Source organism: Apiospora hydei (assembly GCF_038363865.1).
Source record: "Apiospora hydei strain CBS 114990 chromosome Unknown utg000010l_segment0_segment0, whole genome shotgun sequence".
NCBI lineage: Eukaryota > Fungi > Ascomycota > Sordariomycetes > Amphisphaeriales > Apiosporaceae > Apiospora > Apiospora hydei.
In genome coordinates this window covers 2832710-2857359 of record NW_027117369.1, presented here as the reverse complement: position 1 = coordinate 2857359, position 24650 = coordinate 2832710, and the positions used below count along the sequence as shown (strand labels likewise).

Sequence of the window (24650 nt, the reverse complement as noted above, 5' to 3'; positions counted from 1 at the left end):
GACGGATTACACAGGTGAGGTGAGATCAAGGGATTGAGTCGCATAGAAAGGCAACCATGGCATCTGTTTGTCTATTGGCGAAGACGGCTTGCGGTGCAGTCATTGATCCATCTCCAACAGCAGACAGGACGAGGGTTCTTCTAGAAAGACAGAATTCGCAGGTCTACCTTTCTTTCACAGTTGGAATCCATCGCAACCATCGCAAAAGCCGTCCGTTCTCCTGGAGGCTTTTCGTAGGTGTAGAAAGCCTGACATCGGTCTCTAGTTGGTTGTCAGTCGCAATGATTGCGAAACCCCTCGATCTCTTGGGTTTCTGGTCCCATATGTGTGTACCAATCTAGGGAAACATTGTCGCAATCATCGCAATCATCGCAATCGCCGCAATGGTCGCGGGACAACGTGCCATATCCAGACAGAACCCAGTACATGCCAAGGATGGTACCCTGGCAGGACAGAGGTTGTGTAATAAGACGATCGCAGCAGCCAATGGAGTAATCGTCGCATTTGTCGCAATGAAATCGACCCGATCCCGATGTGCCCCTGCAGGCTGTCGCCATTAGCAGCTGGGGACGGCAGATGCCTTGTCCTTTTACTGGTAGAATTTGGCAACTGCATCAAGCCACAGACTGCAAGCTTACCTCTCAACGGTTTGCAATGCAACCCTTGACGCCCACTGCCCTGGAATCTTCAACTTTCTTTGCATTCATGTATTAACGATCAGTAGGAAGTTATTATCACCATCTTAGCTACTTGTGAGCAATGCAAAAACACCAAAGACATCATCAACCCACCCACTTTCTGTAATATTCGTTTTATCCTGCGATTGTCTAGTTCTGTTGCTGCCTACCTCCTTGTCGAATTTGCCCGCCATTCGACCCAGCCGTAATGCAGGATACTCGTGCCAGCCAGGACAGCCACGAGGCCGGGCCCAGCAGAAAGTGCGGTCCTTACCTTTACTTCAAATGCGACCAATGTCGCAAAGACAAGCAAAAGGTGAAAATTGCTTCTTTAAATTCAATCTATGAGGGGCTGCTTCTGATTTTGCGATAGTGTCTACCCAAAGAGAGAGAGCCCAATACGAAATGCGACCGGTGCTGTTTCAAAGGCTTCCAGTGCTCCAGCAACAGCACAGCTGCAAGCGCTAAGCACAGCAGAGCAGCAGAGGGTGCCTCTCAGACCCCGGTGGTTCAAAGCCGTCGAACGAACTTGTATGTCTGCCTTGGATTAACACTTCCTTACCAAGTACTAACCGCTCTTCTAGTCTGAGCGCTTGGCAGTGGTATAAAAGACTCCATCACATTCTTTCGGGCACAAACATCGGAGAAATGGAACGAACGAAAGCCATGATGGCGAAGTTCTGTACGAAGATGACCTCGGAGCTCACTCAACTGTATCAGAACGCGTGGGACACTCAAGACTCTGCAGCACAAGCCCTTTTGAGTCGAACTTGGTCGGTAGACCAGGGGTGCTTTGGACGTATTGGAGGCTCAACGGGAGAACCTTCGTCCACTGCAACCTCGGCCATCTTAAGGATTCTTCCACAGCCACACGAATCTCGATGGAAAGACAACCTCACTGCCGCAGATATTGGTTGGAGCTCGGGTGAATCGGCAGACGTTTTACGATACTTATTGAGAAGACTGGACTTTCACTTGACCGACTATCGGCTGGCAAACAACGATGAAAGGGCCTGTGTCAAGCATCTCACCAGGAAATACTTCGACTATGCCAACCAATTCAGGACCACCAACACGCGACTGTTCAATAATGACTATCTGGATTTGAAGGGAGATATCCCCGAATTGGAGTCATTCACCGAGATGCGCCAGCACATCAAAGATTCAACAAGTGACGAATGCATCAAGTACCTTGAGTATCTACTCGATCTCGACTCCGGATACAGCACGACTGTGTACTCGGGCGGTGATACGCTCCTCCATACAGCTTGCATGAATGCCCCCGATGAAAGCCGAGGAAAAGCAGTGCAACACTTGTTGAGCCAGGGCCGAGACATCCGTATCAACCAACAGAACTTGGCTGGTGAAACTGCTTTACATTACTGCTGCATGAGCATTGCTAGCTGCCTCTTGCACAAATACCCCTTGGCACCACATCTCGCTTCACTACGTCTCCTTCTCTCGCATCCGGATATCGACGTGGACGTCAGAGACTTCTCTGACTCGGAGGGCGGGAAAGTTGCATCGTTTTGTTGCAGGCGTGGTTTAGGAATTCGCCTGAAAAACAAAACCGGATCAAGCCATTTCTTCAATGCTTCGAATCAATGCACCCAGGCCATGATCTACCAGGCTGGCAAGACCCTGATCCAAAGAGAATCATTGCTCTCAACTAGAGTTGTTGATCATGACATCGAAATACGCCCTGGATGAGAACAGCATACTTTGCTTGCCAACGAAACTGGCTAATGATTTCGTTTTGGGATACTTCTTGCGCATGTCACTGTACGGTTATGGATTATCTGGGAAGGGGTTACGCTTGAATCTAAAGTAGCGTGGTGCAACAACCATAACGTATTTAATATACATGTTTATTCTAGTATCGCCTTAATAGCGACAACGCTGCCTTTAGTATAGAGGTACTTTCCGTAAATAATCGACAAGCCTATTTGTTTAATTATCTATCACATGTAGTAGAATAAACATTACATCTAACGGGATAAACATGCTCCCACGGCACTAAATATTCTCTAATCCCACAGGACGACATGGCATAGTAGGAGCAACGCCATCTCCATCAAGGGGCTAGCATTCAAGAATGGAAGCCGACACCTGCTCTATCACCTGCTATTTCAACTGATCTATTAACTAAACACAATACCTTGTTATCTGATCTACATGATCGATGCCAGCACCATAGCCATCCCGACAATGGACGCACCCACCGCACCGAGTCCCGCAGCGTGCACAGCGGCGCTATCCGGACCCTCCCACTCGACCGTGGTCGTATTGACCCGCATACACATCAACGCAGCCCCCTCTGATACCCGTTTCCGTCACCAGTCGGCAACATGGTGTTAAGCATGACCACATGCAGACGGTTAGTAGCCTCATAATAATCCGTCTCGTTCGTAGCGTTGCGCGGAGCCGAATTGAAGGCAAAGAAGCCCGCCCCGCTCGTCGGGTTGGTGTTACCAGGGACCCGGGTCCAGTTCCCCCACTCCGGGTTCGGCTGTGTGCCGTTCTCTCGGTTGATGTCGTACGTCAGGACGTTTGGGATTTTGTTAGGATTGAGCCGGCGGGTTAGTTCGTGGCTGTACCCGAAGCTGTCGGCGCACTCCGGGAGAGTGTTCCACGACGCCCCCGTGCCGTGGCACGAGCGCCGATTTCCGGTCACGTAGCCCGTGCCGTTGCGCAGGATCGCGTCCCGGCACGCCGCGCCCAGGACGGTGCCGCAGTCGGCGCTGTTCGGGTCCCCGCCCTCGGCGTACCGGTTCGTCAGGTTGCCCGGCCAGGTGTAGGCGACGGCGGTCGAGATGCAGACGGCGTCGGGGCCGCCGCTGACCTGGTCTGACAGGTTGCCGCTGCCGGGCCAGCGGAAGTCGTAGGTGCTGAGGGCTACGTGCGGGTCGATCAGGGCGCGCCGTCTCTGGTTTCTGGCCTTACGTCGGGAGGGGCGAAGTCGGAGATGTTGACGCCTGTGCCGGTTTGTGTTAGTGTGTTTCGCAGATATTCATAGGCGTCTCTCTCTCTCCAGCTGTGTGCGTGCTAGAGAGAAGGGTGTTCGTCAACAGGGTGTAAGTTAGGCCACTTACGCCATTCCCACTCAACGTCTGTATACTTTTCGGGGTTGCTGCCATTGAACCAGGGGAACGGATGGAACTTGACGGAGCGGGTGGCGTTGGGGTTCGCGGCAGCTCGTGCATAAAGGGAGATCCGTGGCGCTGTTGCCGGGGTTCGTGAGACTGTACGAGCCCATGGTGTACGTAGGCTCGTAGTAACTTCCGGATGCAGCGTTGATTGGCATCGATGCAGATACCAAGAGGAATAACCTCTTGGTGGGAGCGAATTGGACCATTTTAAAGAGTCAGATCTTTCGCAGAAGAAGATATCAGGATGAGAGAGGGGAGTACGGGATACGGAAACTGCTCGAGCAATGTCTCACATTTAAATCATTCGACTCTTCTCAGTCAGCACGTACAAAGCGAGGTTATATTGTGGCCGATGCTTCGATCAGGCCACGGCATAAGACGTGTGTCGTCATACCGGGTGTCCTCTGCATTCGATTGGCGGCATACACGAGCTTTGCACCTGAACACTAGGGGCGGGGAAACCCTCCCCACAAACAGCGTTACCTGCCTCCCAGGCTGACGTGATGGGATGATGGAACTCGGCAACGACTGCTTTTGTGTGTAACATACATTTTGTGGCCGCCTTTAGTGATCATGTCTTGGCGGCGAAAGGATGAGCAGCGAAGTCCCAGATGATTGAGTGTTTTTTACGAGATGTCCAATCTGAGGCTAGAAGTCCTACCGCGTTTCCCAAGTGTATCTCTAGAACATCGGAAAATAACAGTCACAACAGCGAGAAGCTCGAGAGTTGGGTAAAATATTTAGGTTCTTCTTGACATTCTATGAACAAAGCTTCTACAAAACCAACAACAACAGCAACATCCTCGAACATGTCCCGAAACTGACCAAGTATTCCCCCTCACTTAGATACCATGCACGCCGATGCGGAGGTAAGTAGGATCCTCATCGATTTTCTTCCGCAAATCGCCGCTCTTCATCTCGTCGACGTCCCATTCGTTCCATACGAAGCGACCATGCAGGAAAGCCGCCTCGGGGAAGCGGCCCAGACCGCGAACTGGCCAGAAAGGTTGTCTGCAAATGATGAGTGGTCAGTCAGTCATTCCGGCCATCTCAGACGAAATATGGATCAGAATGAAAGGAAAGGGGGAAAGCGGCGCGCGTCTTACCATCGTTCCAGTCAAAACCATCCTCGGGGATGCCGGTGGAGGCGGCGCCTGGCGTATATACCGGACCCGGGTTGAAGGTGACGATCTGCATTTCTTCGACCTTGGTGTCTTGGGCGATGAGCTGCATGGCCAGGGCGCCGGCGTTCTTGGAAAGGCCATAGGTCAACATCTTGGCCGCGGTTATGAAGTTATGTGCCGCCACCGTCGAGACGTGCACCAAGTACTAAACACAGCAACTATTAGCATCCTGGTTGCTTGCATGTGCCATACCCCGTCGCTTGAATTTCTCTTTCAGGAGTAAGTTAAGGGGAGGGGCTTTTGCGTGTTACGTATCAAGGACTCACCTTGGTCACGCCCTTGCGGGATCCCTCTTGCTTATAGAAGTGCTCCGTCATATCCAGATTACCCTTGAGGTTGACATTGTAGCTCTCCATAATGACCTTTGTCCCGACCTCGAGCAGCGGCGCCATCGGGGGCACGATGGTCGCATTCAAGACTAGGACATCCACCAGAATGCCTCGGGCCTTGAGGTCGGCCCAGAGGGCCTCGACGTCGTCGCTCTCGGCGACGTCGCACCGGAGCCCCACGACCTGCGCCTCGGGAAACTGCTGTCCGAGCTTGGTGGCGGCGTCCTGGATGAAGCCCTCGCGGCGGCCGACGATGACGACGGTCGCGGCCGAGGCCTGCAGGAAGGCCTTGGCGATGTGGAAGCCGATGCCGCCGCCGCCGCCGGTGATGAGGACGGTCTTGCCGGCTTTGGACAGCTCTGGCCGGAGGGGGGAGATGGATGGGTATGGCTTCTTGTGGAAGGCTTTGGTCAGGCTGAACTTGATTGCTTCGAGTTCGGCCATGTTGTCGGTAGTAGAAAGATGATATCTGAACAGGGGGTTAATCGGAATGCGGTGCTTGTGTTGATGGTGGTTTTCTTGTCTGAGAAATCTGGCGACGCGGGGGATATTTATATGTAGGCGGGTGGTTGAATCGAGTTTTGGCTGTATGATACCGGGCCCATCAACTGTGTCGCCCAGTAGGATAGATCCATAATCATCCGCGGCGTGTCTGTATTTTGTCGGCTGCATAAGCAGAGGGGGCTGCGCATGTCCCACGTGGTGACTCAGGAGAGTTTGGTTATTCGGCCAATGAATGAGCCAATGGCCCCGCTTACGGGCCGATAAATCGCTTTTCCACGTTGAATTGAAAGATAAAGCTTATCAATGAGGTATGTTTCCGCAGGCAGCACCAAGAGTTCCAAGGCAGAGAGAGCTGAGTAGAACGCTGTAGTGGGTGGCCCCATAATTGTCCACGCCTTTGCAGCCTTTGCGGAGAAAAATGGGCTTGCGTACTGGGAAGGGACGACCTGTGGGATTTAGATCGCTCCACTATTATCCGTCGCTTTCGCTTACGTATTACCAAGCGCACCTGCCAACGAACGCCCGGACTCCCCGCCAAGCCTCTCTCCATCCTCGTACACCTTCGCTCTTGCTTCTTCTTTGCTTCTAGATTCGACTTGCTTCTCCTCTTTTCCCCGCCTGCCTCGCATCCAGTGTCTGTTTTTCTTTTAGCATAGTAAACCCATGATCCAGATAAGGTATGGCTCAGGCGACACCACCCCAGTCTTCGGAGGAAGCAACGGCTACGCCAATCATCTGGAGGCGCGCTTGCGTAGCTTGCACCAAGGCCAAGCGCCAGTGCACCAAACAGGTCCCCTCGTGCCGCCGCTGTACGGGCAGGCGCATCCCCTGTGCCTATCCGCCCGCACGACCTGCTGTCGAGACCCAAGTACCAGCCGCCGCCTCTTCATCGGACGACATAACATCGGCGACGCTGGACTCTGGAGCAATGCTGGTAATTGAGCAGTGCAGAGCAGATGCTTCTGCATTGGCTACCACAACGAGCATAGCTTCACCTAGAGAGCAGTCGACACCGGATGACACACCGCTGGACACCCCCGATACCCTCCCACGTCCAGCCGCGGACCAGAGCATGATAGTCGCCAACATCCCGGCAAATACCAGCGAGCGGGAGACCGATTGGTTCCTGGCGCAGCAGTCCTTCGTGCCCGAAACGACAGTCCCCGAAGAGTTCCTGCTGGATCTCCCCACGAATTTGATGGTGGACCAGATACTCCACTTCGTCGATCTCATCAAGAAGTGGTTGAAGGAGTGGGTCACCGAAGGCCACAGCCCCCCTGCACCACCGGCAGCTCTACCACAACAAGATGCCGCGGTGCGTGCAGGACGCCTACGGTACCCTGGCCCTGTACTTCCTCGGTAAGAACGCCTCAAACCAGAACGGCATCTTTCAGATCATCGACGACCGCGTGACGCAGCTGTTCGAGGACCAGACGCGCAACGACGAGCTCCTCCTATCGGCCGGTTCCTCCTGCTCCCAGACCCGCGACCTGTTCGGCCGGCTCTCGCGCGTCCAGGCGCTGGTGGCGTACCAAATTGTCCGGCTCTTCGACGGCGACATCCGGATGCGGGCGCGGGCCGAGGCCGACCTGCCCATGCAGACGGCCTGGACCAAGGACCTGTGGGCGCAGACGCGCAAGTCCGTCTCGCCGGCGGCGCCCGGGTGCGACGCGTCGACGAGCCCGCTGAACCAGTCGATCCCCTTTGACGGCCTCGTCTCGCTCGACGGGGCGGTCGTGGCGTGGAAGCTCTGGATCCTGACCGAGAGCATCCGGCGGACCTGGCTGGCGTCCAACCTAGTCATGGAACTGTACCACTACGTCAAGCACGGCTGGTCGCGGTGCCCGGGGAGCATCCCGTTCACCATGCGGGCGGGGCTGTGGGATGCCGGGACGGCGGCGGGCTGGTTCGGGATGCAGCGCAAGCAGGACGCCTTGTTCGTGCACATCTTCCAACACCCGGAGATGATGGAGTCGGTGAGTCCTGAGCAGGTCGATGAGTTTGGCCATGCTATTTTAGGTATCACTTGGGGTCTGGAAAAGACGGCGCGGTGGCATGATCGTATGGGTGAAAGCCTCGGCAATCCATTGGCGGAAAGAGTCAATTTCGTAAGTAGTTAAATCGAGACTCCTAGATTGGCTAAGTGATTGTATGTTGTATATGAAGTTGTTCCTTGAATTCTAAGTTGGCACACGAAGGTTAAAATGGGTTACCGTTTGTTGCATGATTCCAATGGGCCGGTTGTAATTAGCGGGGATGGACAAGCGAAATGGATGGAGACCCAAAGGCGATGGCCTTCAACCGTATTTGTGATAGGTCATACCAGTAACCCACACCCCTCTTTTGAGAGATTCAGGGTTCAATAACAGGATGCAAGTTGGTTGGACCTCCAACGCAGGGGGTTTGGTCGGGGATTCGTGTTACCGAGGCACGTCCGCCCGCCTAGGTTACGTGGTGATGTGAGCCATGACATAAGAAAGTGGGGGTGATCTTCGAGGCGGGCAAGTTCAAGAGCTTCGTTTCCTCCCTCTCCCTCTCAATGCTCGCTTTCATCGTTTTGGAGATAGTTAAACCTTAAAACACATAGAATTGTCAGTTCCATCCAAATAAGAACAATCATGGAGGACATCCAACCGTACGAGATCACCATCCCGGAGCCCGACCTCGCCGACCTCAAGGTCCGCCTGTCCCGCGCCCGCCTCCCCGACGAGCTGGAGGCCGCCGAGTGGGACCTCGGCGCCCCCCTCGAGGACGTCCGGCGGCTCGCCAAGCACTGGGCCGCGGGCTTCGACTGGCGCAAGGCCGAGGCCGAGCTGAACCGGTTCCAGCAGTTCACGACCGACGTCGCGGCCGACGGGTTCGACCCCGTCAAGCTGCACTTCATCCACCAGCGCAGCGACGACCCGGACGCCATCCCCCTACTGTTTGTCCACGGCTGGCCCGGCAGCATCTACGAGGGCACCAAGCTGGTCGACCCCCTGGCCAAGGGCGGCGCGGGCAACCACCCGTCCTTCCACGTGGTCGTGCCCTCGCTGCCCAACTACGGCTTCTCGGGCGGCGTGAGCAAGCGCGGGTTCTCGATCGACCAGTACGCCGAGGTGCTGAACAAGCTGATGCTCAAGCTCGGCTACGACCAGTACGTGACCCAGGGCGGCGACTGGGGCTGGTTCATCTCGCGCGCGCTGTCGCGCCACTACCCGCAGCACGTCAAGGCGACGCACCTGAACCTCGACGTGGCGCGGCAGCCGGGCTGGCTGAAGCACCCGCTCCTCGCGCTCGAGCATGGCGTGAAGCCGTACAGCCGGGCCGAGCGCGAGGGGTTCGCGCGGTCGGAGTGGTTCCTCAAGGAGGGGAGCGGGTACGGGGCCGTGCAGACGACGAAGCCGCAGACGATTGGGTACGCGTTGTCGGATAGCCCGGTCGCGCTGCTGGCTTGGGTTTATGAGAAGTTGCACGATTGGACGGATAGCTACCCGTGGACTGACGATGAGATCCTCACGTGGGTCAGCATCTACTGGTAAGTTTACTTTCCTTCCAAAGCACCCTATGTTCAAGCCCGCATTTTACGATTTTACTTTGCGTGGCTTGCATTGGCTCTAACACCCAACCCCCTGTCCTTTAGGTTCAGCACCGCCGGCCCCGCCGCCAGCGTGCGCATCTACTACGAGTTCGCCCGCGTCAACCGGGGCGAGGCGACCAGACCACACCAGATCACCCAAGAACAAATGATGGACTGGCAGTCCGTGCCCGTGGGCCTCTCGCACTTCCCCAAGGACCTCATCATCCGGCCCAGCAGCTGGACCCGCGCGCTCGGCCGCGTCGTCTTCGAGAAGACGCATCCGGACGGCGGGCACTTCCCGGCGTGGGAGCGGCCCGAGGCCCCGTCGGCGACTTGCGCGAGATGTTTGCGAAGAGCGGGCCCGCGGGGGCGGTGGTCAAGAGGGCGGGGAGTAAGCTTTGAAGGTGGAGGGTTGGCTGTTTGGGAGCTTATGCAAGGGGGGATGAAGGGGGGGATGAAGGGAAGTCAAATATTACACATGTAGCTATTACACATGTAGCGGCTTTACGAGATACGACCGGCGTTTGAATTTGGACAGAATGCAAATTTTATCTTTTCTCGTGTTACGTTTGCCTCAACCTGATGGCCCGTGATTCTATGATCTAGCTGTATCGGCTTTTTCCAGACGGCGTTGTGGCAACAGTTTGACAACCAGAGTCATTTTTTCAGTTTCTAGTAGTCACATATACACCCTGAAGTAAACCAAAACGAATAGGTGTGTTTATTATTGTTTGGCTGTGTACCGTTGAGTCATTCGACCTCTAATTCCACGTGAGTGGTATATACTAGGACAACACGTGTGATCTTTAACCGGAAGACGCATAACCCAAGTCAGGCTCATGGCCCCCAGTCATGGCGTCTGGCTATGAAGCTGGAAATAACTGTTCCTGACTGATTCTTCATGATGACTACATGGACTGGTGTTCTGGTGGAAGTGATGAGTTAGTCCCTTCACAGCAAAGGATGATCGGGCTGCCATTCCATGACTTCATTGTCTATATAAACATCCTTGGATCTAGTAGCGACTACCCTTTTTACTCTTGAAATAGTCTATCAAATGGTTCTGTAACTCTATAATTATTACGGCATAAACTTCGTAAATTCTTAGAAAATAAATTATGAAACATGCAAGTCTTCAAGCCAATCGACACAAGATCCGGCATATTTTATCAACCTGCTGTACAGGGCTCTCTCGGGGGCCAGAAGGGGTTTAGGAAATGTGGAACCACCCAAAGGCTTTTGGAATCGCATTTCTTCTGAGATTCGTAGTCGCGCTTTTGTTGCCCAGACCACCAGCACTCCTACAACCTACCCACCCATTCCCATGAGCGCATCTGAAATCATGTCGCACAACAACGCCGCCGTCGCGGCGGGCACCCCATTTACCTGCAACATCTGCTAGAAGCAGCTCAAGTCGCAGAATGGACTTGAGTAAGTTCTTCAATTTACCTGAAGCCGATAGAGAAGCGCGATTGCGACGGAAGCCAGTACTAATTTGCAATGTGTCTAGGCGCCATATGGACAAGCATGAAAGGCTCAGATGCGGCATCTGCGGAGTTGTCTTCACCAGAAGCGACTCAGTTGCCAGTCACAAGTTCTCTGCCCATGGCCAAACCACGCGGCACGTCTGCCATATGGCCAATTGCCATCGCGGGGGCCTGGGATTAACCACCCACGATCTCCTCGTCGCGCATCTCCGCGACAGTCACCAAGGTGCTACCATCGCCGACAACGAGGCCGCGCTCGAAAACAAAGAGGTAGCACCTGAAGCCGAGTCTTCTGCCGTCCAGAACGACGACATCGTACCTGATGAGGAGATGGAAGACCTGGTCCACGATAACGACGGCTATCCTACCAAATCCGCCGAGGAGTACGAAACGCAAATCTTCAATCTGCAGGAGAAGTTGGAGGAGCGCCATCTCGAGATCGCGCGCATACACAAAACGTACAAGAAACAGCTCGAAGAGCTCCTTGACAAGGCAGCCGGCAAGGACAAGGAGCTTGAACAGTGCATCAAGGAGGCTCACGATTCCATTCCGTCGTGAGTTGGTGCATTGGTTACCTAGATGATAATATAAACGCAGCGTCGCAAGCCTGGCGTGACCTATTTGTCTTGCTTGCTTTTGGAGTGCATGCATAGTGAGTCCGTTGCAACTTTTGGCTGCGCTTTGTCACTTGGTAGTCACGGTGGCTTGCAGTCTCTGACTGTATGAGTGTATCGCTTTATAGAAATATATAACATTAAACAAACAATCGTCTGCGTTTCGCTACTCTGACGAATCCGTGCAGCCGTAGTGAGATAAACATGAGCTCAAGTACTTAAACAAGCGCTTTTACATGTATCCTAGGGGGAAGGGCTAGGATATGCAGTAAACCCTTTTAATTATATCAAGGCCTGCCATCTTTCACAATCATGCCACTGAGACACATCCTATGTCAGTAAATCCCCAACATCAACTAGTAGGACTTGAACATACAATACACTACTCAGTACACCACTCAGTCCATCCGTATCCTTTCGATATTGGACCAGGAGCAACCATGGCGAGCAGTAGCAATGAGCCTGACCCGGACAAATTCACATCTTGCCCCTACTATGACAACTGGTTCAAGACCCATAGAGTGCTTGTGTAAGTCAACCCTTGCTATCCAGTATTCCCACCACAGAGCCGTACGGAACCCTGGCAAGCTTAGAGGTGCTCATGTAGGCGGCACCTGAGGAATTGTCGATTGCTACAGCGGCCGTGTAATGAGTGCGATCAACACATGCTCACTCCATGGGAGCGCGGCACTTATTGTTCACTCATGCAAAATGAGGACACACTCACTGTCTGTTGGCTTGATCACTGCTGGCGTCGGGGCAACGGGTTCAAGTTCGAGCATGAACTCACCGAACATTTACAGCAGCAGCATCAAGGTGCCACTTTGGAGGAAAATAATGTGGCTGAACCGCGCAGACGACGTCAAGGACACCAGGAGTCCGCTGGGGGAGAGGGTGGGATCAACTACCAAGAGACGGTAGGTAAGGATGTCAACATGAAACTCATAAGGGACTTGGAGCTGAGGCTCGCTTCTCTCGAGCTCGAACGACAGCACCTCCGGCATCAGATTATGGAAGAGCGCGATGGGCATCAGATAGAGATTGAGGATCCTCGCAAATGGTATAAGGTTAATGCCCAAGAGGTGGTGAAGCAGTGAAGGGCAGCCACGAGTGGATGTTGAGCTCGGACGCAATGCACATTCTTCCTTAGGTAGCTCCATTGTCAGTCCACAGGGCTGCTGTGCATTGAATGCAGCCTATAGGACTTATAGAAGACCCCACTTTAGGTGATTATTCACTACCATCTTCTGAACCACTTCCCTTCGCACTCCCCAGTCTGATTTTTTATTCAACTTGCCATCAGCCCACTACCAACAGACGAGAAACATTTAGAACATCGACCAGATTTCATCAAGAACTTCATGGTACAGCAACAAGTCAGAAGCATCCTCCGACATTGAACACGTCGGTCGATTTACAGCAATGGCACAGCCGAACCCGCCTGGTCATGCCAGCAGCAGCAACGCTGGCAGTGGCAATCAATATGTATGCCAGACTTGCAACAAGGTCATGAGCTCGGAGACAAACCTCTGGTATGTGCGCATCTTTACCATCCACTCTCAATGCACATAGATATGCACAAGCTGACCATCGATACAACAGGCGCCATAACAAGACCCACGACAAGACGGAGGTTTGCGACATATGCGGCAAGGCTTTCGCCAAGCCTGGTCAGCTCGGAGCCCACCAGTTCCGTGTGCACAAGATCAACAAGTCCGACTTTGTATGCTGCATGCCGGACTGTAACCGTTCCGGCCTCGGCTTCCGATCCTAGGGCCGACTCGCCATTCACCTCGACAAGGTCCATCAAGGAGCTACGACCGTCGACAACGATCAGGCCGCAGCAGACAGCGCGATCAAGCTCACTGGCGAGTCCTGGAGCGAGGATGAGAGCGACGAGGAGAAGGAAGAGGAGAGCGAAGCAGATGAGGACGGACTCCCGACGGCTGACAAAGGAGATCATTCTGCAAAAGAGCAGAGTGACGAGGACACCGCCGCCAATGGTGAGCAGCAGCGCCTGTCACCTAGGAACTATGAGCGCCAATACCGCGTGATCAAGAGAACAATGGCCAAAGAAAGGCTTCGACATCGCAAGGAGTTCATCGCGATCTACAATAGTCACGGGGAAGCCATTCAGGACTTGGAGTACCGGGTCGCCCAACTGGAACAACTCCTCAGCTCACGGTCACCTGAGTAGGAAACAATCCACGATGAACAAGACCGCTGTTAAGCCAGGGAGGGGGGACGAAGAAGTTCCATCATGGATAGATGACTGTATAATAGGATGGATAGCATGGCATTCTAGAAGTCGATAGACACGACAAGCAATGAATTCATGATCGATCCATTGGACGAACAATTTCCTGGTTGGTAAAGCAGCAGCTTAAACATCGCGAGGATATGGTGGACATCTACAACCATCATACCGAATACATTTGGAATCTAACAAATCGGGTTGCCCAACTGGAGCTACACCTCAACGCACAGGAACCTGAGTAAGAAACGGTTCAGCACTGGAAAAGTTTCGTTCCATCTTGCAAAGAGGAAAGAAGAGGATTTGTTGTGTACGGGTCACTGTGTAGTAATTTAGATAGAACGGTGTGGTGGTAGTCCACACACACAGCGAGAAGGGATCCAATATTCGAGCTATGAGAGGATGGCTTTCTGAAATCTTTGGTGTTGGCATGTATGAGTACCTAGAGAGTAATAGACACCGGAATGCATCACTTTCGCCTTGTTTGTTGACTGCCGTTTCTGTTGGCACATTGCTCGTTGCTTTCTGTCAGAGGAGTTTGCCCATTAATGACAGTGACATTACTGATAATGACTGCTATCCAGGCCTGAGCTGCAATAAGCTGTAGTAGCTACCTATTAAAAAGAGCTCCGCTTTGGTTTCTGGATTTCGAACCCATCCCGTCTGATTTCTCTTTCTTGCCGCTTCTAACAAGCCTTCTCACATAACGATCGTCTCTCCAGTCCCAACAACGCAACGAAACAACGTCAACGTGCACATCTCACCACTTCGTCTTCCTCATACATCCATACAATACATCTCATTCCAACAAAATGGCCTCGCTGCAACCAACAAGTAATGTTACAGGTAGCTCGACCAACACTGCTGCGAACAACACACACGTATGCCAAACATGTAACAAGGTTCTCGGCTCGGCGAAGACTCTTGAGTATGTTCATCTTATCCACCCATCATGTGTCCTAGATACAGGCTAACTTGTTGCTGCACAGCCAACATACCCGCACACACAACAAGCAGCACAGATGCGGCCACTGCGGGGAATTGTTTGCTCGATACGACCAGGTCAGGGTTCACGCCCATACAAAGCACGGCAGAAATATCTCCTACTTCATATGTTATATGGAAGGCTGCACTCGTAAAGGCTTGGGCCTGGAGACCAAGGACTCGCTCATTCGTCACCTGGAGGGCACCCACCAGGGGGCGACGTTGGCCGACAACGAGTTAGCTGCTGCTCACAGTAACATCAAGCTCATTGGGGAGTCGTCAAGTGAAGAGGAAAGCGATGCAGAGGATGTCGCGAAGGCCGAGGCAGTCGAACAGCTTACAGAAGCATCGGATGACGAGGGTCAGACCAGCGACAGCGACCCTGAAAACATGCATGACGAATATGATCAGCAAATCAAGCAGTTGCAAGATCAGATTGCCGAAGAGCGGGCTGAGCGTGCCAAGGAGATTGAGGATCTCCATGAATTCTACCAATCCAAGATACAGGACTTGGAGGATCGGTTGAACATGGAAAAGTAAAGCGAAGGATACGATTTGGAATGCCTGAAGCATCTGTAGGTAGTCCGATGCTAGAATTCATTCCTTTTCCCTTGTGCACTTCCGCTACAATTGTTGAAATGTATCCTAGCTCTTAGACAGCTCATTCAATTCAGGGCCTTTCCCCTACCTAAACACAAGCACGTTCCATCAATTGATCCTTTCTCAGCCTTCCTTCTCTCTGATTAGCAACGAAGGGCGAACACTGCACACTCCTCATCCTACTTCACATTTCTACACTGCTCATTCCAATCACTACGCATGACCGATCTGTAACCAGGTGCTCAAGACAAGCGCGAGCTTCAAGTAAAGTCACATGGTCCCTCCGTCATGAGAGCGTAAGCTAATCTTGGATAACCAACAGGCGGCACCGGCAAACCCACCAAAAGCAGCACAAGTGTGGTGTCTGCGACGAACGATTCGCCAGGCTCGATCAAGTCGAAGACGGTGTCATCGCCACATATGAGGGAGCGGAAGATCATTTGGATAATGCCATAGATATCAGCTCAGAGTTCAATTCAGATACCAAATCCGACTCCAACAACGACGAAGCCAGCAAGGAAGACATCATCCGCCTTGGGCCTGCTCTAGCCTACCTATAAGCTCAGAAAGCAGCTTTCCAAGTAACGAGAGACATACCAAAAGGAAATCGAGGCTATCCATCAGAAGCGCTAAAATGAGATCAGCAGGCTCGAGTCTGAGATGGAACGCCGGCATAAATCGCGACCTGGACCCGTTTCTAAATAGACCCATTCAGGAACGGGCGAAATCAGTTTTCAGCTATAGACGTTGGAACGAGAATCTTGGAGGAGTATGGAATGCCGGATGAGGCGCAAATTCGTACCGGCTGATAGGAAACGGCGACGACAGGACGTCAAAAAGCGAAGCCATGAGCAGCAGGAGGACTCATGCAACGATCAGTACACATGCTATATACAAGCGGCACTGAGTCTAGATCCAGCGCATGTCAGCTGGAATAGGTAAAGTGCCTAGCTAGGTAGTGGACGGTAGATAAAATGAAGGTGAAGAAACATGCCTTCAACCATTCCTAGACGAGTTATCTAATCATTTTCTCACTACCTGTTTTCATCCTAAGGAGCTTTGCAGGCTACTCCATGCTGCCTCCGCTGCTTTATTTGCCCATTTGTAGCCTTTCAGTCCCCGAAGGTTTTCTTCGCTTCCCTTTCGTTAACAGCCACCCTTGCTGTCATTTGCCCGTTAAGTTTGCGATACAAGCATCACTCACATCAAACCAACGCGCCTGCAGCCATCAAATCACCACAGCGCAAACCCTCGTCACACAATACATCATTCAGAGCGAAGTTATTTCATCACATCAGCTCAGTCACCGTTTCATGCACCCCATAGCGCCCGAGCACCTACGATGTCGTCGCAAAACATTGCAGCCAATGTCGCATCAGCCAGCAGCAACGCTGGCACAAGCACCGATTCAGTTGCACGAAGTGCAACAAAACATTCGGCATGGATAAGCATTTAAAGTAAGCTCGGCGTTACCCGCAAATAATGTTTTCATCGGCGCTGACATTTTCGTTATTTAGGCGACACATGAAGGGCCACGACTTGCCATACAAATGCCGATTCTGCGATAAACGATTCGGCCGAGGCGACCAGGTGCCTCGTCATGAGCACCTGATTCACAACCAGAATTCGTCGACCCATGTCTGCTGGATCGAGGGCTGCACTCGTCTGCGGTTTGGATTCAAGGATGAAGCCACCTTGATCCAGCATCTTCAGCAGATCCATGACGGCGCGACCATGGCGGACAACGAACAGGCCAAGATGGAGCAAGGTCACGACCGAGTCAACAATCCTGCCAGCAGTGCCGCGGACCCGGCCCAGGGATCCTCATCCGATAGCGAGGATAGCGAGAGCAGTGAAGAAGAGCCCAGCCACTCGCATGAAAATCCCCTTTCCGCCTCCCACCGCCCGGCCCCTGCCCACGATGAAGATCTGGCAGAGAAGGACAACCAGATCGAGCACCTGCAGGAGCAGCTGCAGGAGGAGAGGGACGGCCATCTGATGGAGATCGCCGATATCCACAGGTCCTACAAGGCCAAGCTGGAAAAGCTCAGTGCCCGGGCTGTGACCGGCACCAAGGATGAAGTCTTGGCCGAGATTGATGAACTCTTTCGTTCAAACCCAACATCATGATATGGTAAAAGAATGATGGAAATTGAAACACTTCTTGTGTGAGGTTGGACAAATCATCTCTCACCAGGCATGGATTTCGCTTAGAGACGAGGGGGAACGATGTCCATCCCCTCTAGGTGAATTCACAGTTATGTAAGAGTACAGGAGTGGGGACTTGATATAGAATGAAACACACCTGGCATTACGATGTCTATAGACATCAGCATCAGTGCATCATAGTAGTGCTCATGACTTTTTCCTTTTCTTGGTGACCCTATCACCGTAGACATCGCCAGTGTCCTGGTTGATCCGTACCGAGCCGTTCTCGGGGGAGTACTAGCCCTAAGCTTAAGCAGTGCTTCTTCAGCCACCCACTATCCAAGTTACCAGCTTGATCTACCCCCTCGTGTCCGACACTGTACATCAAGCAATGGATCATGAGCGTAGAAGAGGTGTATTCAGCTAAAGCCAGTTCTCTCTAATTTCGCGAAAGCCATTGGTCGTCAACCACCCAAGTGTGTCTTACGTCACATTCCCGCCACAACACCGACCAGTGCCTCGCTGAGACAGAGTTCAGCGAGCTGCTGTCCGGCGTCCTTCCCCGGCCCGCCGTCGAACATCTCGTCCATCTTCTCGTGTTTGAATTTGCACATTTCCTCCTGGGCGTGAATGATTAGATGTGGCTGCTACATGTGTGATTTGTTTGAATGCTACTTTACTTCTAGCAGAGACAAGGGGGTAGTTTGCGAACACTTTTAGTGTTTTAAGGTCGCTGTTGTAAATGCTAGACCGCAGTGTTGTTAGTAGCAAACACCAGTATCGCCGCTGTAAACCACCCATGTGAAAGGTCAGTCGCCGGCAGATTAAACTCCATCCATGGTAAAAGCACATCCAATGAACTCTCTACACTGATAACATCTTCGACAGGGGCGAGTAGATCTGCTGTGCTCGGTACAATTTGTTCCGTCGTCAGCGACACCAGAGCCGATGGTGAAGCGCTTTGGGAGACGGATCCATTGCCGACATCCCAAAATCTCAACGCGAAGGAAAACTAGAAAGCTCAGCCTTTGAAGCCTATGAAAGGAGAAGAGAAAAGAACTGAGCGGATGTAACCACACTTGGAATTCCTGGTCGGATTCCCAGCCAACAACAACCTTGAACAAGTTTTGGTTGTGTGTGGTTTCCAGTGACTGTGCAAACAAACAGCACCTGGCGACCGCTGTAGGTGCCGGTCCAAGCTGTCCTAGCGGGTGCGGCTAAATGCCCATTGTGCCTTTAGGGCTGTTAGGCTAGGGCGACAAACCCAGGCGTGTCTTATTTCGATGCAGTCGGAGTGCTTCAAGATTGAAATTCCTACCGAGATGCCTACATCATTATCAGAATCGATACCGTCTTCGTCTTCGCCATTAATAAGTGACTTTTGTTATGGTTCGATTCCATGAACGGATGAGTTGATCTGGAGTCAGGGAGATTGATGTTGGTGCTGAATCCTTCAATTAGCGGGGTTGAAGCAAGGAGCTTGTTCTGGCATTGGTTGTTGGTTTGGGCCCTCTTTGCTGCCGACCTCGTATGTTAGTGCTTCAGCTTACGTCAGAGCACCTGGAACCAACAAAACTCCCCATCATAGAGTCTCCCTACTACCTACACTGAGCTTCCCCTCCATCTCTAACTCAATAAATCTCACCTCTCGCCGCTCATAACCACGAAAACCTAAACCTCATTGTCTTTAAGCGAGCATTCCTGGACTTATTCCTTCTCGATACTCAAGTCGCCAAGATGCCGTCTCCCAAGTTCTGGACCAACGCCGGCTGCGTCCTCGGCCTCGCGCCCGCGATCTACGGTCTACAGGCTCTCTTTGCCCCCGCGGGGGCCCTCGCCGGCTCCGGTCTCCCGGGCGGCTCGACCCTGCAGGACCAGGCACTGGCTCAGGGACTCATGCGCATCTACGGCGTGCGGAACGTCGTGATCAGCCTGACGCTGTTTACGGCCTGGTACCACGGCCATCGTGGAACCCAGGGCGTGGGCTTGATACTCGGGGCGCTAAGTAAGTGATGGTGGTTTGGGCTAGCACAGAGCCCGCTGCTCTTCCTGTTGGGTCTCGGAATTGTTAAGCATGATACTAATCACGGATGGTTCCGTATAGTGCCGTTTGTCGACGGGTTGGTGTTCAAGGATTTGCTCGGCGGTGGAGAGTGGAAGCACTGGGGGTTTGTGCCGTTCCTCGTTGGTATCGGGGCTGGGGTGCTTGGATGGCTGGGGTAGATCAACGCGGTCATCATGATAATCGGGTGGGACCGGGCTGATTATTTACTGGGGGTCAATGGCATTTTCAAGTACAATTAATCAACAACTATCAATAGGGTGCGTAAAAGTCCTGATTTCGGACGGTTAGAGAGCTTCGCGATGCATGATTGGTGGATGCATTTGAGGGTAATGCCCCTGTTGCGCTCGGCCCGCCGTCCGGTTTTGTGTTAGACGTAACCTCTAGAACGACCCACCACTCTATTTCGACTACAAGGGTGGATGCAGGAGCTCCGCTGGTAACAGATACTGTGGACGCGGCGACGCGTCGAGAACCACAACGGCTCGTAGCAGGGTATCGTGGCTGATCCGGATCGTGCGCCAAGGCCGCAGTGATGGCCTTTAGCGCTAAGAAACATTGCGTTAGACTTGTGTGGCCTTGTTTAGATCCTTCAGCTGAGGGGTCGCAGAATAAGCTACTGAATCTTGATTTTCTTGAACATTCTCACGAATTCGTATCTTGCCTAGAAGCTGGACATCATGGCGCCCGCCCAGGGACCGTATCTTTGCCGGTCCTGCAGAAATATATTCGACAATCGTGGGTTCCATGACTACATCAAGAGTACGAGTACCTGCCCTAGGCATTGCGACTGTTCGCAGTGTGGGTTATATACTACACCTAGGTTATTGCATGGGTCTCTCGAGGACTTTCATTCGGCCGTCAGGGATGGGTGCTGGACCTGTTCGACTCTCAAGGATTCAAGCAGGCAGCAAATCCGCGCACCGATGCATTATGCCATCAAACGACCACTTCTGGATCATTTTCCGTCACCGAACCCCTATGATCTACAATTCACATTCATGAACCCTGCAACGAATGTTGACACGCGAGCGTTGAGGCTACGCATTGATCCGATCCCTTCGTGGACGCAGGCCCATGAGTTGGCCAGCCGCTCCGCTTCCCAATCCTGGTCCGGAAGTGCCGATGCCCTGGCGCTGGTAAATCACTGGCTTTCGGATTGCCTGCGGAACCATCCAAGCTGCGCGAATATGGGCTCTGAACGGCCCTGGCAACCAACCAGGCTACTGGAGATCTCCGAGCAAAGTGTTCGACTGGTGACGACAAGTACAAAAGACTTCAAAGAGGCCTATGGGACTTTGAGCCATTGCTGGGGAACCGACCCGTTCCTCACGCTTACGTCCTCCACTTTCGGCAGGTTCGCCGCGGGATTTCCTCTAGATGAGCTCCCGCGCTCGTTTCAAGAGGCTTTCTGTATAATTCAAGCTCTGGGGATACGTTATCTCTGGATTGACTGCTATTGCATCATCCAAGATGACCGAAACGACTGGCTACACGAAGCGCCCCTGATGAGTAAGGTCTACTCCAACTCCCGGATCAACATAGGGGCAGCCGATGCCAGTGGGCCTAGGCATGGCATATTCAGAGAGCGGTCGCATGACTCCATCACCATCCGGTCGAACGGCGCCGGCGATATGGAGTCTCGGTTTTTCCACCTCAGCCGCCTCGGGAGCGAAGGCATCCTGGATCTGTTTGAAGATCCCCTGGACAGGTCATTTGCGTCCGACGTCATGGACCACAGTGCTTTGATGAGTCGAGGATGGGTGATCCAAGAGCGCGCCTTGAGCCCAAGAATGGTTACATTCACTCGAGGGGAGGTCTACTGGCAATGCCACGAATCTGCCGCGACAGAATGCTTCCCTGTCGGCTGGCTACAGCGCATCGACAGATTGAACGGGGACCCGTTCTGGTCACTCTCTCCCAGCGACGGCCTTCTGCGAAATCTACAACGGGACCAGGAGGGCCAAGTCCGCGCGCCGGATCAAGGCGCCACAACTATGGAGCCTGCAAATGCGATCTCTTTTCAAGAGAGATGGTTCCATACCCTGTCGACTTATACCGCGGCGGCGCTGACCTACCCGGACAAAGACAAGATCCTCGCCATCGATGGCATAGGGAGACGCCTGGCGGAGCTCAGCAACGACACCTACTCTCGAGGCATACTTGGCAAGGCAATGCCATATGCGCTCCTCTGGAGGAAGAAGGTGGGCTATGTCGAAGATGCATTAGCAGGCTGTGGAAAAGCTGCAGATGAAGTACCCCAAGTTCCCTCCTCCGTCAGGCGATATCCCACGTGGCACTGGACATCTTACGACACAGTCGACTTCCGGGACTTGATCTTTGACAAGTACATCAGGGAGCGGTCCCAGCCATCCGTACGGATTATGCCGCAACTATATTGTTTCACTTCGGACAGTTGCACGGCTGTGCCGAGCGTCGACGACGGCGATCTTGATCTGTGGCCGCATCTCCTCTGTATCGGGCGGCCTGCCCGGGTGCTGCATCTGGATGAAACCGAGAGCGGGAAAACTACTTTCGTCCTGCCCGACGGGGGGACCATCGCCTATCCGCGGTGGGATGAGAGGCAGAGAGATCACACCGCGAGCGGACCCATCTATTTGCTCCCTGTCACAGCCACCTACGCCGGCAACGTGAAGGCGAGGAATAGTAACATGGGGTTGATCCTCGTCCTAGGGCGAAATGGCAAGTTCCGCCGTGTCGGGATGTTTGAACAGGACCAGCAAGATGGCGGCAATGTGCTGCAGTCGCAAATGGAAAACACTAAGCCGCGGATGTTGGTTATCGAGTAACAAGGGAGGTGCGTTGGCTCTAGCTTCGGCGCTATGCAGTCGACCAGGTTAGGTTTGGGTAAAAGTAGACCGGGCAGCCGCGCGGCCGGTAGACATTCTGGAGTTCAGGCGCTAGTTAGTCGAACAACGACTCAATCCTACGATCCTTTATTGCTACCTTCCCACCTTGGTTGCGACTTACATCTCCTAGAGTAGAAACAATGTCTACTTCAGATTACCTTGTAACCTCCGGGAGCGACAAGTCGTCCGCGACGTGGATTCTCACGGATACATGAATTCCGATATTCTGATTTGTCCAGGAGCCAGTCCCGTTTTAAACGTCGTGCGACTACAGGCAATTCGCAATCAAGGGGATATCCCCTTTGAAGCTATGAGCTTTGCGGTTAGGGCCAGTAGGTAACCAGTCATCCGCTTGCTAAGCATTTAGGTGTTGGCGTAGCGTGTGTTTCCTCCCTTTCCTATTGGTTGGTTGGTCGGCAAGTCGGTCTTCGGCTGCTACCGCCTAGTGCCTAGCCTAGGGCGCTCCGGTGACAGTTGGGCCAAGCTGAGGTTAATAGCGGCAGTGTCCAGGTCGCGTAAAACAGCCTGCTAAGGGTAGATGGCACATGGGAATCCAGGATGATGTATTTCCACTAGTAGCCCTCATTCACTGATTTCAATGTCAGGGATGACTTGATATTTACGTCATGGGACCTGAACAGTCCCGAGGAAGTTTTGCAGCGCCTCTGACGCTAGATGGTACCTAGAAGCGCGAAAACTTTCGTGCCATCAATATATCCGCCCGCGTGGGGGTACCTGGAGCAATTGATTACATGTACAGTAGACAAGCCATATGTACGGTTTCAAATCTTCCTTCCTCGGGAATAAACGGTGTCATGGTGGCGAGAAACAGCCTCGGGAAGGGGCGATGGGCATTTGAAAATGCATTCGAGAGTGCGATGGATTGCTGGATGCTCAAAGTGCGGAATTGCATGTTTTGGGGCGCACAAGTCCGATGCGCAGAGAATGGGAAAGGTGCTCCCGATCGCAAAGCCAAAAGTCGATTTTGGGGTCCCGTACGCGGGCGCAGGCCCCACGCTTCACAAGGCCCAGAAGATCTAGAACCCACTCCACCAAAGTGGCAAAAGCCTCTGACGACCAACTATTGACCAACTTGCTGGCTTCATTTCATCGTGCAGGACCGAGAGAACCTCGTGCAGCCGGATACTGGTATACATGCGTGTACGCGATGGCAATTAGCATGTCGCCCATGAGGCAGTTTTTTTATTGGCATCTTTTTTCCCCATCTACCACCATGCCCGAATTTTGGGCATTCGCCACCCGGCTTATGCGTCACTGTTCCGCAGGGTGACCGTGCCATCGTCGTTTTAGAATTGCAACCGGCATTGATTGTTCTGAGCAAACATCAAATGCCGTATATAGGTTAAGTACTTCCTTCTTACTTACGCCAACCGTTTCCCCAAAGCACTATGGTCTCAGTCGAGGTAAAGCAGTGTAGGTTCCAGAACCGCCCTTGAGAGAGTCTGCTCGGCGAGCGTAGAGAGTATTAGCTTTCTGTCGCGCCGCAATTGACCAGAACCTCAAACCATCGTTGATCATATCCTACCAATGCCGACTACCGAAGCGATTCCTCGAGACAGACCCAAAGCCACCGGCCATCCCACGCTCTGCCGCGCCTTTCATAGTCACATTGCTGGTTCGTCCGATGGGACCTATTCAATCCGATGGCCCTCAAGCCCTCCAAGGTTCGTAACTTGGTCATCATTGGGGAAACAAACATACTGACTTAGAACTAGCCAAAGCCAACAGCAGCGCTGGTACCGTTGACCAGCCAATCATCAATGCTCCAGACCAGTCATTCATCCAGCAGGCCGAGGATGAAACCGCCTACTATGGGGGCCTTCCCAACCCCGTACCAAACCCCACCACCGCCGGCCCCTGGGCTGCCGGCTCCTTCGATAGCTTCCAGTCTCTGCTGGGAGGAGACGGATTAGCCACGGCCCCTTACTTCGATGGGGATAATAGTCTGCCGCTTACTTCATACGACGCGGAACCGGCTCAAGACACGGCCTTCTACGATGCATCGTACGATGGTAATGGGTGCACTGGGCCGTGCTGCTCACCCGTTAACGCCATCGTGCCTATACCTCCACCGCAGCAGACCGGGCTTGCACCAAACACAACCGACCCTCACCATCGATACCGCAAGCCTTCGAAATCAACCTCGCCCTGGCCCTGCTCAACGGCCAGCCCGATCCGCGGGTTGATCTCAATGGCCCCGTCAACATC

At 53.1% G+C, this 24650-nt stretch overlaps 10 protein-coding genes across 10 annotated transcripts; 8 read left to right on the top strand and 2 right to left on the bottom strand.

Moving 5' to 3' along the window:
- Positions 1-885: 885 nt before the first annotated feature.
- Positions 886-2387, top strand: PG997_015138 (uncharacterized protein; the record flags this gene model as incomplete). The annotated part of the gene is made up of 3 exons (XM_066819452.1): positions 886-993; positions 1051-1208; positions 1262-2387. The coding sequence occupies 3 exons, from the start codon at positions 886-888 to the stop codon at positions 2385-2387; spliced, it is 1392 nt and encodes a 463-aa protein (XP_066661640.1).
- A 592-nt stretch (positions 2388-2979) lies between these two features.
- On the bottom strand, positions 2980-3933 carry PG997_015137 (uncharacterized protein; the record flags this gene model as incomplete). Its single annotated transcript, XM_066819451.1, is given in 4 exon segments — positions 2980-3603; positions 3621-3652; positions 3770-3898; positions 3921-3933. 4 exon segments carry the CDS (start codon positions 3931-3933, stop codon positions 2980-2982), a joined length of 798 nt encoding a protein of 265 aa, XP_066661639.1.
- A 735-nt stretch (positions 3934-4668) lies between these two features.
- Positions 4669-5783, bottom strand: PG997_015136 (uncharacterized protein; the record flags this gene model as incomplete). The annotated part of the gene is made up of 4 exons (XM_066819450.1): positions 4669-4820; positions 4933-5155; positions 5203-5220; positions 5277-5783. The coding sequence occupies 4 exons, from the start codon at positions 5781-5783 to the stop codon at positions 4669-4671; spliced, it is 900 nt and encodes a 299-aa protein (XP_066661638.1).
- Positions 5784-6522: 739 nt separating this feature from the next.
- On the top strand, positions 6523-7963 carry PG997_015135 (uncharacterized protein; the record flags this gene model as incomplete). Its single annotated transcript, XM_066819449.1, has 2 exons — positions 6523-7098; positions 7169-7963. 2 exons carry the CDS (start codon positions 6523-6525, stop codon positions 7961-7963), a joined length of 1371 nt encoding a protein of 456 aa, XP_066661637.1.
- Positions 7964-8461: 498 nt separating this feature from the next.
- Positions 8462-9804, top strand: PG997_015134 (alpha/beta-hydrolase; the record flags this gene model as incomplete). The annotated part of the gene is made up of 3 exons (XM_066819448.1): positions 8462-9360; positions 9466-9726; positions 9759-9804. 3 exons carry the CDS (start codon positions 8462-8464, stop codon positions 9802-9804), a joined length of 1206 nt encoding a protein of 401 aa, XP_066661636.1.
- Positions 9805-10919: 1115 nt separating this feature from the next.
- PG997_015133 (uncharacterized protein) lies at positions 10920-11447 on the top strand (the record flags this gene model as incomplete). The annotated part of the gene is made up of 1 exon (XM_066819447.1): positions 10920-11447. The coding sequence occupies one exon, from the start codon at positions 10920-10922 to the stop codon at positions 11445-11447; it is 528 nt and encodes a 175-aa protein (XP_066661635.1).
- A 760-nt stretch (positions 11448-12207) lies between these two features.
- On the top strand, positions 12208-13700 carry PG997_015132 (uncharacterized protein; the record flags this gene model as incomplete). The annotated part of the gene is made up of 4 exons (XM_066819446.1): positions 12208-12563; positions 12874-13035; positions 13106-13226; positions 13278-13700. 4 exons carry the CDS (start codon positions 12208-12210, stop codon positions 13698-13700), a joined length of 1062 nt encoding a protein of 353 aa, XP_066661634.1.
- Positions 13701-14569: 869 nt separating this feature from the next.
- Positions 14570-15901, top strand: PG997_015131 (uncharacterized protein; the record flags this gene model as incomplete). The annotated part of the gene is made up of 3 exons (XM_066819445.1): positions 14570-14685; positions 14747-15277; positions 15664-15901. The coding sequence occupies 3 exons, from the start codon at positions 14570-14572 to the stop codon at positions 15899-15901; spliced, it is 885 nt and encodes a 294-aa protein (XP_066661633.1).
- Positions 15902-16865: 964 nt separating this feature from the next.
- PG997_015130 (uncharacterized protein) lies at positions 16866-17471 on the top strand (the record flags this gene model as incomplete). The annotated part of the gene is made up of 1 exon (XM_066819444.1): positions 16866-17471. The coding sequence occupies one exon, from the start codon at positions 16866-16868 to the stop codon at positions 17469-17471; it is 606 nt and encodes a 201-aa protein (XP_066661632.1).
- Positions 17472-19226: 1755 nt separating this feature from the next.
- On the top strand, positions 19227-22361 carry PG997_015129 (uncharacterized protein; the record flags this gene model as incomplete). Its single annotated transcript, XM_066819443.1, has 3 exons — positions 19227-19494; positions 19594-19657; positions 20375-22361. 3 exons carry the CDS (start codon positions 19227-19229, stop codon positions 22359-22361), a joined length of 2319 nt encoding a protein of 772 aa, XP_066661631.1.
- Between the last annotated feature and the right edge of the window lie 2289 nt (positions 22362-24650).